The sequence below is a fragment of the Pristiophorus japonicus genome, chromosome 9 (genome assembly GCF_044704955.1).
Source record: "Pristiophorus japonicus isolate sPriJap1 chromosome 9, sPriJap1.hap1, whole genome shotgun sequence".
Classification (NCBI taxonomy): Eukaryota; Metazoa; Chordata; class Chondrichthyes; family Pristiophoridae; genus Pristiophorus; species Pristiophorus japonicus.
This window is the reverse complement of record NC_091985.1, coordinates 221,944,374-221,961,003: the sequence shown is the minus strand read 5'-3', so window position 1 is coordinate 221,961,003 and position 16,630 is coordinate 221,944,374. Positions and strand designations below refer to the sequence as shown.

The following is a 16,630-nucleotide window of genomic DNA, read 5'->3' as shown; positions in this document are numbered from 1 at the left end:
GTTTAACTGTTATATGATAAAAGTAAGTAAAATGTGTGTAAGCTTATGTTAACCATTTCTAAGCAAAGCATCATGGTAGATTAAGCCATTATTATTATGTCTCAAATAAAGCAATGTGACTAAGTACTGTAGACTTGAGTAAATGTGACCTTAGTCTCTTTATTCTGACTCCAGTGTACTGGCACAGCATGGGAGGCCTGCTTATATGCAGTGTTCCCAAGGGATGCTGGGATCCCAACAGATGCACCTTCTGGTGGTGGTAGAATGCTGGTTACAAGGTGTTACATACATAACATCCATGTTAACCATTGTTTTGTAATTTGCTGAAACAGCTTCATTTAGAACTAGAATGGCCAAGGCCAAATAATAATCAATAAAAGTATTCAGCATGTACCATTTTGTAAAGCCAAGCTAAGTAATGAATTCTGTGACACAGTCTTTGTAAAAGTTCTCAGAGAAGAATGAGAGATAACATAGAAGGTCAGAGGCACAGACTTAGAATGATTTATTGTAAGCCTGAGACAGCTGCAGACTCTCACAGCATTTGTATGGGAGGAAAAGGTATAAAGTAACAGCTATTGGACTTTTGGGGCAGCGCCAACACAGAAAGAAACTGAAGGAGGACTATGGTCAACAGAACGCAGCAAGAGACAAGCGCCGTGGTCACTCAGTGGGCTTTGAGGTTTCAAAGACTGTCGACTATCGCCTTATTAAGTATTATTTCTTTGTACTGGAAGCAAAATACTTAATAAAATCTGTTGTGCTTATTTACAAAATACCTGTACCTGGCGTGGTTTGTTGTGGTCACAGATATAAGTCTCTTCTGACAGATATAATAAATCTGACAGATCTAATAAATCTTAGAGCTAGGTCTTGATCCAGTGACAAGGGTTAACCAAGACGACTGGAGACCAAGCTCTGCTGCACGGACCGAGTGCGCACACATGCTCCTACTGTCCGTAGATCGCAGTGTGAGCTGGTCCGTGCTGCCCCTGGGCCCTCACCTGTTCTGGGCCCTGATCACGGCCCTCCTGGGCCCCGATCTCTCACCGCTCCTCCGTCCCGATCAAAAATGGAGCAGTCAGTAACAGGACATCAATTAATCTCCTTTATATTGGAGACATCAAATATCAACACACTGTTATTTGAAATATCAAAATATTAAACTCTAGCCTAGTTGAAGGGTTATTAACATCAGCAGAAAGAAATGCCAACCAACAGAATGAACACGATTCAGCAGGATGTGAATAACAGCAGCAATAACAGCAGAATCCAACCCCTGCAGTCACTTGTGAACTCGATGGTGTCTCAGCAGGTTGGGTAACCGAGTAAATCCCTTCCCACACCTCGAGCAGGTGAACGGTCTCTCCCCAGTGTGAACTCCCTGGTGTTTTAGCAGGTTGGATGACCGAGTGAATCCCTTCCCACACCCCGAGCAGGTGAACGGTCTGTCCCCAGTGTGAACTCGCTGGTGTGTCAGCAGGCTGGATGACTGAGTGAATCCCTTCCCACACTGAGAGCAGGTGAATGGTCTGTCCCCAGTGTGAACTCGCTGGTGTCTCAGCAGGTGGGATGAACAAGTAAATCCCTTCCCACACATGGAGCAGGTGAACAGCCTCTCCCCAGTGTGAACTCGCTGATGTGTCAGCAGGTTGGATGACTGAGTGAAGCCCTTCCCACATATGGAGCAGGTAAATGGTCTCTCCCCAGTGTGAACTCGCTGGTGTGTCAGCAGATGGGATGACTGAGTGAAGCCCTTCCCACACATGGAGCAGGCGAACGGCCTCTCCCCACTGTGACTGCGTCGATGAATTTCCAGGTCAGATGGAGAATTGAATCCCTTCCCACAGTCGCCACATTTCCATGGTGCGCGTGTCCTTGTGTCTCTGCAGGTTGGATGATCAGTTGTCGCCTCGTCCACACACAGAACACGTGTACGGTTTCTCCCCGCTGTGAATGGTGCGATGTTTTTTCAGGCTGTGCAACTGGTTAAAGCTCTTTCCACAGGCAGTGCACTGGAACACTCCCCCTCGGTGTGTGTGTGTGTCTCGGTGCTTCTCCAGTCACACTGATGTTTAAAATCTTTTCCCAGACAGAACAGACAAAGATTTCGCTTTCCACATTCAAAGGCTGATGATATTCAGATCCTGAGGAATCGAGTGACTCTGTCAGATCTTGATGTAATGTTTAGTTTGAGTATCCCATCTGCAAATCCTCCCTTTCTAATACCTGTAAAAGGAGATTACAGAACTCATCACTAAGTACAGAACAGACAATTCTAGTTTCTATGGAACAAGCCTTCCTCTATGTTCATCCAAAGCTGTACATCCCCATCCTACACACTGTCTCTCCTCCCTGTGCTGTAAATCCCCATCCTACACACTCTCCCTCCTCCCTGTGCTGTAAATCCCTATCCTACACACTGTCTCTCCTCCCTGTGCTGTAAATCCCCATCATACACACTCTCCCACCTCCCTGTGTGTAAATCCCCATCCTACACACTGTTCCACCTCCCTGTGCTGTAAATCCCCATCATACACACTCTCACACCTCCCTGTGTGTAAATCCCCATCCTACACACTGTCTCTCCTCCCTGTGCTGTAAATCCCCATCCTACACACTCTCCCACCTCCGTGTGTAAATCCCCATCCTACACACTGTCCCACCTCCCTGTGCTGTAAATTCCCATCCTACACACTCTCCCACCTCCGTGCTGTAAATCCCCATCCTACACACTGTCCCACCTCCCTGTGTGTAAATCCCCATCCTACACACTGTCCCACCTCCCTGTTCTGTAAATCCCCATCCAACACACTGTCTCTCCTCCCTGTGCTGTAAATCCCCATCCTACACACTGTCCCACCTCCCTGTGCTGTAAATCCCCATCCTACACACTGTCTCTCCTCCCTGTGCTGTAAATCCCCATCCTACACACTGTCCCTCCTCCCTGTGCTGTAAATCCCCATCCTACACACTGTCCCTCCTCCCTGTGCTGTAAATCCCCATCCTACACACTGTCCCTCCTCCCTGTGCTGTAAATCCCCATCCTACACACTGTCCCTCCTCCCTGTGCTGTAAATCCCCATCCTACACACTGTCCCACCTCCCTGTGCTGTAAATCCCCATCCGACACACTGTCCCTCCTCCCTGTGCTGTAAATCCCCATCCGACACACTGTCGCTCCTCCCTGTCCTGGAATCCAAACACATCGCATGTCTCAAGACAGTTTATCGTCTGCTCCCAGTTTTCACTACCAATTCTGGCTGGGTTCAGTTCTACACTCACTGGTAACCTGAAATAAAACAGAAAATAATGGAAATGCTCAGGTGGCATCTGTGGAGAAAAACAGAGTTAACGTTTCAAGTCACGTTCCTTTCATCAGAACTAGAAAAAGTTAGAGATGTAACAGGTTTTAACTAAGCGCAGAGGCAGGGAAAGAGGGGAGGGGAGGAAAGACAGGAGTGATTAACTGACACAAGGGATGATAAAGCAAGGCAAAAGGAGATGGTAATGGGCCAAGAAACAAAATATGGTCTTGAGGAGGTATAAATGGCAATAGGAGAATCATTACCAACAGCTGCTGTACTAAAAAATGGGAGCAGTGGTTATGAAGTGAAATTGCTGAACCCAATGTTGAGTCCTGAAGGTAGAGTGCCTAATCGAAAGATGAAATACTGTGCCTCGTGCTTCATTCGAACAGTGGAGGCCGAGGATGGAGAGGTCAGAGTGGGAATGGCCCGGAGAATTAAAATGACAAACGACCGGAAGCTTAGGGTCACACTTGCGACTGAACGGAGATGTTCCTTAATGCGATGACCCAATCTACGTTTGGTCTCTCCAATGTAGAGGAGACCGTTTTGTGGCAGTGAATACAGTAAATTCAAAGCAGTACAGGTTGACCCTCCCTTATCCGGCACCCTTGGGACCTAGCCAGTGCCGGATGAGGGGTTTTGCCGGATGGGGGGGGGGGGGGGGGGGGAGGGGGAGAAAGGACAGGACGATGGGCCTCCAAGAATCAGCGAGCCCTGAAGAGTCCTGACCCCCCCCCGGAGGGAGCGCTGTGGGGAGGAGCGGCCAGCCAGAGGACTGTGGCTGCAGGAGTTCCAGCAGGGCGACGAGGAGGTGCAGCCGATCGAGGAGAAAGATTATATTGGTGAGTACGATTTTGACGGGTCGTGTTCTGCGCATGCGCCACCCGGTGGCCAGGAATGGCGCCGGATGAGGGGTGGTGCTGGATAAGGGAGTCCTGGATAAGAGAGGTTCAACCTGGACAAGTAAATCACTGTTTTTCCTGGAAGGAGTGTTTGGGGCTCTGGACAGTGGGAAAAGAGGAGGTGAAAGGGCAGGTGTTGTATTTCCTATTTTAATGTAGGAAATGCAGCAGCCAATTTGTGCACAGCAAGCTTCCACAAACAGCAATGTGATAGTGACCCGATAATGTATTTTAGTGATGTTGATTGAGGGATATTCATTGGCCAGGACGCTGCGTTAACTCCCCTGCTCTTCTTCGAAATAGGGTCATGGGATCTTTTAAATCCACCCGAGAGAGCAGATGGAGCCTGGGTTTAACGTTTCATCCGAAAGCTAACACGTCTGACAGAGCGGCGCTCCCTCAGTGCTGCACTGGAGTGTCAGCCTGCATTTTAATGCTCAAGACTCTGATGTGGGACTTGAACAGTTCTGAGCACAAGGGGCCAAATCTGGGACCCTCCTGTTGCAATTCTGCAAGCTGTAAACTGTAACCCAGCACTTACCAGCACCTTCAGGAGAGATGCTGAGAAAGCCCCCGTGTGCAGAATGAGAATAAAATCAATGAGTCAATGATTTTCTCTCCTGGTCACTGGGAGCCACTCTTTATTGCTTTACAAATATGGACGTGCAGAAGTGCTACCGCTCGATGAATCGAGATGGCGGCACACAAATCTCTCAGATTTCCTTTACAAAGATGGCGGTCTTAACCTGGGACTGTTTACAGGAAAAAGGCTCGGAGCTGCAAACGTGGGAGCTGTGGGTTCTCATTCGGGGCTTGCGGCCTACACCAGTTGTTGATGGAGCCCACCCGTGGGTGCGTTACCCCCCCACACCCCTCCGTTTCCTACCCGCTAAAGAATCGTGCATCTGTCCGCCTGCGGCCTCTGTCTGTGCACCGAACACCGCACCTCGCATGCTCCAAACCCAGGTGGGTCCCACGCCGACACACTGGGCTCCTGTAGTCTGGGTGCAGCACATTCTCCCCCATGGGGAATGCTGGGTAATCACCTCACCATTAGTGAATAGAACAGTGCATTGAGCACTGAACCATATTCATTCTGGCAGTTATTATTTGTTTCTGATTATCTTACTAACCTCTATACCCGAGCTGGAGATTAATATTCTGTATAAATATTGAATAAATTATCTTTGTTTCAAACACAGTGTGTCGAATATTTGATTTCACATTTTGCCACTGTTCCGCCCAGTTGACCAATCCATTGATATCTTCATTGAAACATGAGACTGAGCTGCCCTGCCAGACCCAGATAGAAATTCTGAACACTCCGTTCTAGTTTCTCTGGAAAGTTATTTCCTCTCTTACCCCTCCTAAGTTGTAGAATTAGTCCCAATTCCTTGCTCTTGCCTCATAACCCTGCAAATCTTTCCAACTCAAATATTTATCTCTTTTGAAAGTAACTAGTGAATCTGCTTCCACCACCCTTTCAGGCAGTGCATTCTGGGCCATGACAACTCACTGCTTAATTTCCCCCCCACATGTAGCATCCAGTTCATTTGCCAATCCCCTAAAATCTGTGTCCTCTGGTTACCGACCCTTCTGACACTCAAAATTGTTTCTCATTATAGAATCATAGAAATTTACAGCACGGAAGCAGTCCATTTCGGCCCATCGTGTCTGCGCCGGCCGACAAATAGCTATCCGGCCTAATCTCACTTTCCAGCTCTAGGTCTGTAGCCTTGTAGGTTACGGCACTTAAAGTGCACATCCGAGAACTTTTTAAATGTGGTGAGGGTTTCTGTCTCCACCACCCTTTCAGACAGTGAGTTCCAGACCCCCACCACCCTCTGGGTGAAAACATTTCCCCTCTAAACCACCTACCAATTACTTTACATCTATGCCCCCTCGTTGTTGACCCCTCTGCTAAGGGAATTAGATCCTTATTAAAATATTATCTGAATGGTGACAGATTAGGAAAAGGGGAGGTGCAACGAGACCTGGGTGACATGGTACATCAGTCATTGAAAGTTGGCATGCAGGTACAGTAGGCGGTGAAGGCGGCAAATGGCATGTTGGCCTTCATAGCAAGAGGATTTGAGTATAGGAGCAGGGAGGTCTTACTGCAGTTGTACAGAGCCTTGGTGAGGCCACACCTTGAATATTGTGTTAAGTTTTTGTCCCCTAATCTGAGGAAGGACATTCTTGCTATTGAGATGTGCAGCGAAGGTTCACCACACTGATTCCTGGGATGGCAGGACTGACATATGAAGAAAGACTGGATCGACTAGGCTTATATTCACTGGAATTTAGAAGAATGAGAGGGATCTCATAGAAACATAAAATTCTGACGGGATTGGACAGGTTAGATGCAGGAGGAATGTTCCCGATGTTGGGGAACTCCAGAACCAGGGGTGACAGTCTAAGGATAAGGGGTAAGCCATTTAGGACCGAGATGAGGGGAAACTTCTTCACTCAGAATTGTGAACCTGTGGAATTCTCTACCATAGAAAGTTGTTGAGGCCAGTTCATTAGGTATATTCAAAAGGGTGGCCCTTATGGCTAAAACGGATCAAGAGATATGGAGAGAAAGCAAGAATGGGGTGCTGAAGTTGCATGATCAGCCATGATCATATTGAATGGTGGTGCAGGCTCGAAATGCCAAATGGCCTACTCCTGCACCTATTTTCTATGTTTCTATGTCCTTCAAATCCACACTATCTAGGCCCCTCATAATTTTATACACCTCATTAAGGTCTCCTTTAAATACGTGGCTTGAGCAGTGGTGCAAGAGGGAGGGATTCAAATTCCTGGGACATTGGAACCAGTTTTGGGGGAAGTGGGACCTGTAGAAAAGGGACGGTCTGCACTTGGGCAGGACTGGAACTGATGTCCAGGGGGTAACATTTGCTAATGCAGTTCGGGAGTGTTTAAACTAATATGTCAGAGGGATGCAGCGAGATAAGGCGAAGTAATATGGAGTCAGAAACAGATGGTGGAAAGGTAAAAAGCAATAGTGGAAGGCCGAGTAAACAAAGGCAAAAAACAAAAAGGGCCACAATACATCATAATTCTAAAAGGACAAAGGGTGTTAAAAAAGCAAGCCTGAAGGCTTTGTGTCTTAATGCAAGGAGTATCCGTAATAAGGTGTATGAATTAACTGGGCAAATAGATGTTAACAGATATGATGTGATTGGGATTACAGAGACGTGGCTCCAGGATGATCAGGGCTGGGAACTCAACATCCAAGGGTATTCAACATTCAGGAAGGATAGAATAAAAGGAAAAGGAGGTGGGGTAGCATTGCTGGTTAAAGAGGAGATTAATGTAATAGTTAGGAAAGACATTAGCTTGGATGATATGGAATCTATATGGGTAGAGCTGCAGAACACCAAAGGGCAAAAAAGGTTAGTGGGAGTTGTGTACAGATCTCCAAACATTAGTAGTGATGTTGGGGAGGGCATCAAACAGGAAATTAGGGGTGCATGCAATAAAGGTGCAGCAGTTATCATGGGTGACTTTAATATGCATACAGATTGGGCTACCCAAACTGGAAGCAATACGGTGGAGAGGATTTCCTGGAGTGCATAATAGAAACATAGAAAATAGGTGCAGGAGTAGGCCATTCGGCCCTTCGAGCCTGCACATCCATTCAACAAGATCATGGCTGATCACCCACCCCAGCATCCGCCCCCCCCACACCCCCCGACCCCCCCAGCCGCAAGGACCACATCCAACTCCCTCCCGAACACATCCAATGAACTGGCATCAACAACTCTCCGCGGCAGGGAACCCCACAGGCCAACAACTCCCCAAGTGAAGAAGTCTCTCCCCATCCCATCCCCAAACAGCCCACCACCATCCCAAGACCGTGAGCCCCACCCCGGCTCCGGACCCAACCAACACCGGGAACACTCCCCGCACCGAGGCACAGAGCCCCCAAGCCCGCCGCTTCCAACACACTTCGCCCCCCCCCCCAGACCTCCGCTGCAAAGTGGCCCCTCCCGTCCCCTGCCCTGGGTTTCTCCGCCCCCCCCCACCTCCACCACTCTTACCCGCATCCCCTGCCCCCATCTCCCCTCCACTTCCCTCTGCCTCCCCGCACAGGCTCCATAAGGGATGGTTTTCTAGACCAATATGTCGAGGAACTAACTAGGGGTGAGGCCATCTTAGACTGGGTGTTGTGTAATGAGGGAGGATTAATTAGCAATCTCGTTGTGCGAGGCCCCTTGGGGAAGAGTGACCATAATATGGTGGAATTCTACATTAGGATGGAGATTGAAACAGTTAATTCAGAGACCATGGTCCAGAACTTAAAGAAGGGTAACTTTGAAGGTATGAGGCGTGAATTGGCTAGGATAGATTGGCGAATGATACTTAAGGGGTTGACTGTGGATGGGCAATGGCAGACATTTAGAGACCGCATGGATGAACTATAACAATTGTACATCCATGTCTGGCGTAAAAATAAAAAAGGGAAGGTGGCTCAACCGTGGCTATCAAGGGAAATCAGGGATAGTATTAAAGCCAAGGAAGTGGCATACAAATTGGCCAGAAATAGCAGCGAACCCGGGGGCTGGGAGAAATTTAGAACTCAGCAGAGGAGGACAAAGGGTTTGATTAGGGCAGGGAAAATAGGGTACGAGAGGAAGCTTGCAGGGAACATTAAGACGGACTGCAAAAGTTCTATAGATATGTAAAGAGAAAAAGGTTAGTAAAGACAAATGTAGGTCCCCTGCAGTCAGAATCAGGGGAAGTCACAACGTGGAACAAAGAAATGGCAGACCAATTGAACAAGTACTTTGGTTCGGTATTCACTAAGGAGGACACAAACAACCTTCCGGATATAAAAGGGGTCAGAGGGTCTAGTAAGAAGGAGGAACTGAGGGAAATCCTTATTAGTCAGGAAATTGTGTTGGGGAAATTGATGGGATTGAAGGCCGATAAATCCCCAGGGCCTGATGGACTGCATCCCAGAGTACTTAAGGAGGTGGCCTTGGAAATAGCGGATGCATGACAGTCATTTTCCAACATTCCATAGACTCTGGATCAGTTCCTATGGAGTAGAGGGTAGCCAATGTAACCCCACTTTTTAAAAAAGGAGGGAGAGAGAAAACAGGGAATTATAGACCGGTCAGCCTGACATCGGTAGTGGGTAAAATAATGGAATCAATTATTAAGGATGTCATAGCAACGCATTTGGAAAGAGGTGACATGATAGGTCCAAGTCAGCATGGATTTGTGAAAGAGAACTCATGCTTGACAAATCTTGTGGGGATGTTTCCAGTAAAGTGGACAAGGGATAACCAGTTGATGTGGTGTATTTGGACTTTCAGAAGGCTTTCGACAAAGTCCCACACAAGAGATTAATGTGCAAAGTTAAAGCACATGGGGTTGGGGGTAGTGTGCTGACATGGATTGAGAACTGGTTGGCAGACAAGAAGCAAAGAGTAGGAGTAAATGGGTACTTTTCAGAATGGCGGGCAGTGACTAGTGGGGTACCGCAAGGTTCTGTGCTGGGGCCCCAGCTGTTTACATTGTACATTAATGATTTAGACGAGGGGATTAAATGTAGTATCCCAAAATTTGCGGATGACACTAAGTTGGGTGGCAGTGTGAGCTGCGAGGAGGATGCTATGAGGCTGCAGAGTGACTTGGATAGGTTAGGTGAGTGGGCAAATGCATAGCAGATGAAGTATAATGTGGATAAATGTGAGGTTATCCACTTTGGTGATAAAAACAGAGACAGACTATTATCTGAATGGTGACAGATTAGGAAAAGGGGAGGTGCAACGAGACCTGGGTGTCATGGTACATCAGTCATTGAAGGTTGGCATGCAGATCCAGCAGGCGGTTAAAAAAGCAAACGGCATGTTGGCCTTCATAGCGAGGAGATTTGAGTACAGGGGCAGGGAGGTGTTACTACAGTTGTACAGGGCCTTGGTCAGGCCACACCTGGAGTATTGTGTACAGTTTTGGTCTCCTAACTTGAGGAAGGACATTCTTGCTATTGAGGGAGTACAGCGAAGGTTCACCATACTGATTCCCGGGATGGCAGGACTGACATATCAAGAAAGACTGGATCAACTGGGCTTGTATTACTGGAGTTCAGAAGAATGAGAGGGGATCTCATAGAAACGTTTAAAATTCTGACGGGTTTAGGCACGTTAGATGCAGGAAGAATGTTCCCAATGTTGGGGAAGTCCAGAACCAGGGGACACAGTCTAAGGATAAGGGGTAAGCCATTTAGAACCGAGACGAGGAGAAACGTCTTCACCCAGAGAGTGGTGAACCTGTGGAATTCTCTACCACAGAAAGTTGTTGAGGCCAATTCACTAAATATATTCAAAAAGGAGTTAGATGTAGTCCTTACTACTCGGGGGATCAAGGGGTATAGCGAGAAAGCAGGAATGGGGTACTAAAGTTGCATGTTCAGCCATGAACTCATTGAATGGTGGTGCAGGCTCGAAGGGCCGAATGGCCTACTCCTGCACCTATTTTCTATGTTTCTATGTTTCAGCCTCCTCTGTTCCAAAGAAAAGAAACCCAGCCTATTAAGAGGTGGGCTGGAGGAGATAACGAGATCGTGGAGGGATTTGAACAAGAGGATGAGAATTTTAAAGGCTGATGCCACCAGCCGTCTCCCCAGTGCAGAATGTGACTCACTGCTAACAGGAAGGATTTTACTTTAACTACTGCAGATGTATAATGAGGGGAAAACAATCTCAGTATCTTTAACTAACAGTGACATAGAAAGAGGGAACTGAATGATCTTCAAACACTTGGTCCACATGACAGTGAAGTGTCTGAAACTCATAACAGGAACTACAGGAAAACAAAATACTGACAAATGTTAAACTGTTTGGTTGATAAAAAGAAATCTTGATTACATTTTTAAAAGATAAATTATTTAACAGGGGTTCACACTGACTCACCTGACAGGCCGGTTCAGGATCCACCCCTCAAGCACCGCGATTGGTTGCAGAACACACTGCTCCCTGGGCCCTCCGCCCTCTGAGCTCTCTTCCTGTTGGTTCCCAGGGCAATCAATCACCACTCGCCAACATTACGCTGCCAGATAAAGTTGAGGATCTCAAAGGAAGAAAATAAATCAGGCCGTGAAGCTGAGTTAAGAAATAAAATTACAGAAGCATGATTAAACAAAACTATTTAAAATCAAATCAAATGAATTGTTGCAATTAATATATTCCTTTTGCACCAAGTGCGAAACAAGTGATGTGTGGGCTGTGCAGAGTGTCTGTGCCCGGTTACACAGCGTGTCCCTGGCTCTCTGCTCCAAGTGTGCTTCTTTCAGCTCACATCCAACTGACTGGATAAACCTCGCCCGTCTAAACCCCATCACAGAAATATCAGCATTTGATGTTTAGTTACGCTAAACCTTTATAAAACACTGGTTAGGCCTCAGCTGGCACATTGTGTTTAACTGTGGGCACCACACTTTCAGAAGGATGTCTATGCCTTAGATTTACTAGAATGGTACCAAGGATGAGGGACCTCAGTTATTTGGAGATATCGGAGAAGCTGCAGTTATTCTCCTTGGAGCAGAAAAGTTTAAGAGAAGATTTCATTACAGTGTTCAAAATCATGAATGGTTTTAATAGACTAAATAAGGAGAAACTTTTCCAGTGGCAGAAGGGTTGGTAACCTGAGGAGACAGAATAAGGTGATTGGCAAAAGAAGCAGAGGCGACATGAGGAAACATTTTATAAGCAGCGAGTTGTTGCAATCTGGAATGCACTGCCTGAAAGGGTGGTGGACGCAGATTCAATAGTAACTTTCAAAAGTGAATTGGATAAATACTAAAGGGACAATATTTGCAGAGCTATTGGGAAAGATCAGGGGAGTGGAACTAACTGGATAGATCTACCATAGAGGTAACTGGGAGGGTCGATGGGAGGTCGTGCATTTGATGGAGTGTATATTTATTTTAGCAAGGCTTTTGATAAGGTCCCACATGCCATACTGGTCACCAAAATAAAAGCCCATGGGATCCAAGGCAAAGTTGGATCCAAAATTGGCTCAAGGATAGAAAGCAAAGCGTAATGGGCTGCAGGAAGATATCAATGGACTGGTCAGGTGGGCAGAACAGTTACAAATGGAACTTAATCCGGAGAAGTGTGAGGTGATGCATTTGGGGAGGGCTAACAAGACAAGGGAATTCACATTAAATGGTAGGACATTGAGAAGTGTAGAGGAACAGAGGGACTTTGGAGTGCATATCCACAGATCCCTGAAGGTAGCAGCACAGGTGGATAAAGTGGTTAAGAAGGCATTTGCAATACTTGACTTTATTAGCCTCGGCATAGAATGTAAGAGCAGGGAGGTTATGCTTGAACTGTATAAAATACTATTTAGGCTACAAGAGTACTGTGTGCAGTTCAAGTCACCACATTACAGGAAAGATGTGATTGCACCAGAGGGTAAAAACATTTACGAGGATGTTGCCTGGACTGGAGAATTTTAGCTATGAGAAAAGATTGGATCGGCTGGGGTTGTTTTCTTTGGAACAGAGGAGGCAGAGGGGGGACCTCATTGAGGTGTATAAAATTATGAGGGGCCTAGATAGAGTGGATATGAAGTACCTATTTTCCTTCACGGAGGGGTCAATAGATTTATTGGTAGAAGGTTTAGAAGGGAGACCTAATTGAGGTGTATAACGTTATGAGGGGCCTGGATAGAATGGATAGCAAGGACCTATTTCCCTTAGCTGAGGGTTCAGCCATGGCTCAGTGGGTAGCACTCTCACCTCTGAGTCAGAAGGTTGTGGGTTGAAGTACCACTCCAGGGACTTGAGCACAAAAATCTAGGCTGACACTCCAGTGCAGTACTGACGGAGTGCCGCACTGTCGGAGATGCCGCCTTTCAGATGAGACATTAAACAAAGGCACCGCCTGTTATCTCTGGTGGACATAAAAGATCCCATGGCACTATTTTGAAGAAGAGCAAGGGAGTTATCCCGGTGTCCTGGCAATATTTATCAATCAACATAACAAAAACAGTTTATCTGGTAATTATTACATTAAGAACATAAGAACAACATAAGAAATAGGAGCAGGAGTAGGCCATTTGGCTCCTCGAGCCTGCTCTGCCATTTAATAAGATCAAGGCTTAGCTGATCATGGACTCAGCTCCACTTCCCTGCCAGTTCCCCACAACCCTTTATTCCCTTATCGCTCAAAAATCTGTCTATCTCCACCTTAAATATATTCAATGACCCAACCTCCACAGCATCTGGGGCAGAGAATTCCACAGATTTACAACCCTCAGAGAAGAAATCCCTCCTTATCTCAGTTTTAAATGGGCGGCCTCTTATTCTGAAATTTTGAGTGGAATATCCTCACTGCATCCACCTTCTCAAGCCCCCTCATTATCTTATAAGTTTCAATAAGATCACCTCTTATCCTTCTGAACTCCAATGAGTACAGGCCCAACCTACTCAACCTATTTTCATAAGTCAACCCCCTCAGCTCCAGAATCAACCTAGTGAACCTTCTCTGAACTGCCTCCATTGCAAGTATATCCTTCCTTAAATATGGAGACCAAAACTGTACGCAGTACTCCAGGTGTGGCCTCACCAATACCCTGTGCAGTTGTAGCAGGAATTCTCTGCTTTTATACTCTATCCCCCTTGCAAAAAATGCCAACATTCCATTTGCCTTCCTGATTACTTGCTGTTCCTGCATACTAACTTTTGTGTTTCATGCACAAGGATCCCCAGGTCTTTCTGTACTGTAGCACTTTGCAATTTTTCTCCATTTAAATTATAATTTGCTTTTCTATTTTTTCTGCCAAAATGGATAACCTCACATCTTTCCACATTATACTCCATCTGCCAAATTTTTGCCCACTCACTTAGCCTGTCTATATCCCTTTGCAGATTTTGTGTGTACTCCTCACAACTTGCTTTCCCACCCACCTTTGTATCATCAGCAAACTTGGCTACATTGCAATCGGTCCCTTCATCCAAGTCATTAATATAGATTGTAAATAGTTGAGTGTGGGATTAATCATGCTTTAATCGGTATTTGCCACTTAATGTAAGTGTTGAATTCGTTCAATGTCTGTCAGCTTCTGGTATAGTTTGTGAATGTGGGCTCATTCTATATCTCTCAGTCTCTGGTACAGTTTATGGAGGTGGTATTGATTCTGTAACTCTCAGTCTCTGGTACAGTGAGTGAGTCTGGGATTCATTCTGTATCTCTCAGTCTCTGGTACAGTGAGTGAGTCTGGGATTCATTCTGTATCTCAGTCTCTGGTACAGTGAGTGAGTCTGGGATTCATTCTGTATCTCTCAGTCTCTGGTACAGTGAGTGTTGGATTCATTCTGTATCTCTCAGTCTCTGGTACTGTTAGTGATTGTGGGATACATTCTGTATCTTTCAGTCTGAATCTTCATGAGATTTTTGGACGGGTATGTAATGTGTAGATAAGTCTGCAGTCTGGTGTATATGATATGGATTTATTCTATACCTTTCAGATACGATTTGTCTATTCTCTCTGATAGTTAATTTGTCACAAAGGCTGCACTATTGAGATTAACAGCGTGCCTTTCCAGCTGATAATGGGTGTGTTTTTGGACTGGGATTGATGTATCTACCCGTGAACAGTACTGAGTTATGGTGAAATGTTAACAACTTCTGTCTCTCCTGCTCTGTTTGATTGCTGGATTGAAAATGTATATCTGGAAATTGGGATCATTGCGGGACTGACTACTTCTGCTGTCTGTGAGTGTGGAATTGATAATAAGAACATAAGAAATAGGAGCAGGAGTAGGCCATACTGCCCCTCGAGCCTTCTCCGCCATTTAAAACGATCATGGCGGATCCGATCATGGACTCAGGTGCACTTCCCTGCCCGCTCTCCATAACCCCTTATTTACTTATTGGTTAAGTAACTGTCCATCTCTGCCTTAAATTTATTCAATGACCCAGCTTCCACAGCTCTCTGAGGCAGCGAATGCCGCAGATTTAGAACCTTCTGAGAGAAGAAATTCCTCATCTCAGTTTTAAATGGGCGGCCCTTTATTCTAAGATTATGCCCCCTAGTTCTAGTCTTCCCTATCAGTGGAACCATCCTCTCTGCCCCCTCATAAATCTTATACGTTTCGATAAGATCACCCAAATTCCAATGAGTAGAGGCAAACCTACTCAACCTTTCCTCATAAGTCAACGCCCTCATCTCCGGAATCAACCAAGTGAACCTTCTCTGAACTGCATCCAAAGCAAGTATATCCTTTCGTAAATATGGAAACCAAAATTATACACAGTATTCCAGGTATGGCCTCACCACTACCCTGTATAACTGTAGCAAGACTTCCCTGCATTTATACTCCATCCCCTTTGCAATAAAGTCCAAGGTTCCATTGGCCTTCCTGATCACTTGCTGTACCTGCACACTAACCTTTTGTGTTTCAGGCACCAGGACCCCGAGGTCCCGCTGTACTGCAGCACTTTGCAATTGTTCCCCATTTAAATAATAACTTGCTCTTTGATTTTTTTCTGCCAAAGTGCATAACTTCACACTTTCCAACATTATACTCCATCTGCCAAATTTTTGCCCACTCACATAGCCTGTCTATGTCCTTTTGTGTCCTCCTCACACATTGCTCTTCCTCCCATCTTTGTATCATCAGCAAACTTGGCCATGTTGCATCCAGTCCCTTCTTCCAAGTCGTTAATATAGATTGTAAATAGTTGGGGTCCCAGCACTGATCCCTGCGGCACCCCACTAGTTACTGGTTGCCAACCAGAGAATGATCACTTATCCTGACTTTCAGTTTTCTGTTAGTTAGCCAATCCTCTATCCTTGCTAATATATTTCCCCCAATCCCGTGAACTTTTATCTTGTGCAGTAGCCCTTTATGTGGCGCCTTGTCAAGTGCCTTCTGGAAGTCCAAATACACCACATCCACTGGTTTCCCTTTATCTACCCTGTTCGTTACATCCTCAAAGAACTCCAACAAATTTTTCAAACATGACTTCCCCTTCATAAATCCATGCTGACTCTGCCTGACTGAATTATGCTTTTCCAAATGACCTGGTACTGCTTTAATAATGGACTCCAACTTTTTCCCAACCACAGATGTTAGGCTAACTGGTCTATATTTTCCTGCTTTTTGTCTGCCTCCTTTTTTGAAAAGGGGTGTTACATTTGCAGTTTTCCAATCTGCTGGGACCTCCCCAGAATCCAGGGAATTTTGGTAAATTACAATCAATGCATACACTATCCCTGCCGCTACTTCTCTTAAGACCCTAGGATGCAAGCCATCGGGTCCAGGGCATTTACCACCTCCTGAGTGATTGTTATATGTCCCCCCCACCTTCGCCCCCCCCATAATTTCCTTGACTATTCACTGTTGGGATATTTTGAGTATCCTCTACCGTAAAGACTGATACAAAATAT

The 16,630-nt window shown here is 45.9% G+C and overlaps 1 protein-coding gene and 1 long non-coding RNA gene across 11 annotated transcripts in view; one reads left to right on the top strand and one right to left on the bottom strand.

Moving 5' to 3' along the window:
- The window catches only part of LOC139273795 (zinc finger protein 229-like), a 78,221-nt gene that overhangs the window by 35,247 nt on the left and 26,344 nt on the right, over positions 1 to 16,630 (bottom strand). For 6 of the 10 annotated variants that reach the window (XR_011595353.1, XR_011595352.1, XR_011595359.1 and 3 more), the window contains 2 exons: positions 11,143 to 11,299; positions 1,878 to 2,229 (listed from right to left, as the gene is read on the bottom strand). Coding sequence is in view for 1 of the 10 variants with exons in the window: in XM_070890893.1 (XP_070746994.1) it covers positions 1,382 to 1,756 (375 nt within the window). In the remaining 9 variants the exon portion in view is untranslated. Of the gene's footprint in view, positions 1 to 1,381; positions 1,757 to 1,877; positions 2,230 to 3,067; positions 3,293 to 11,142; positions 11,332 to 16,630 lie in introns of those variants that run through there. The other 4 variants (XR_011595357.1, XR_011595360.1, XR_011595358.1 and 1 more) reach the window with 3 other exon arrangements.
- Positions 1 to 16,630, top strand: part of LOC139273818 (uncharacterized) — a 40,101-nt gene that overhangs the window by 10,647 nt on the left and 12,824 nt on the right. The window lies entirely within an intron of this gene.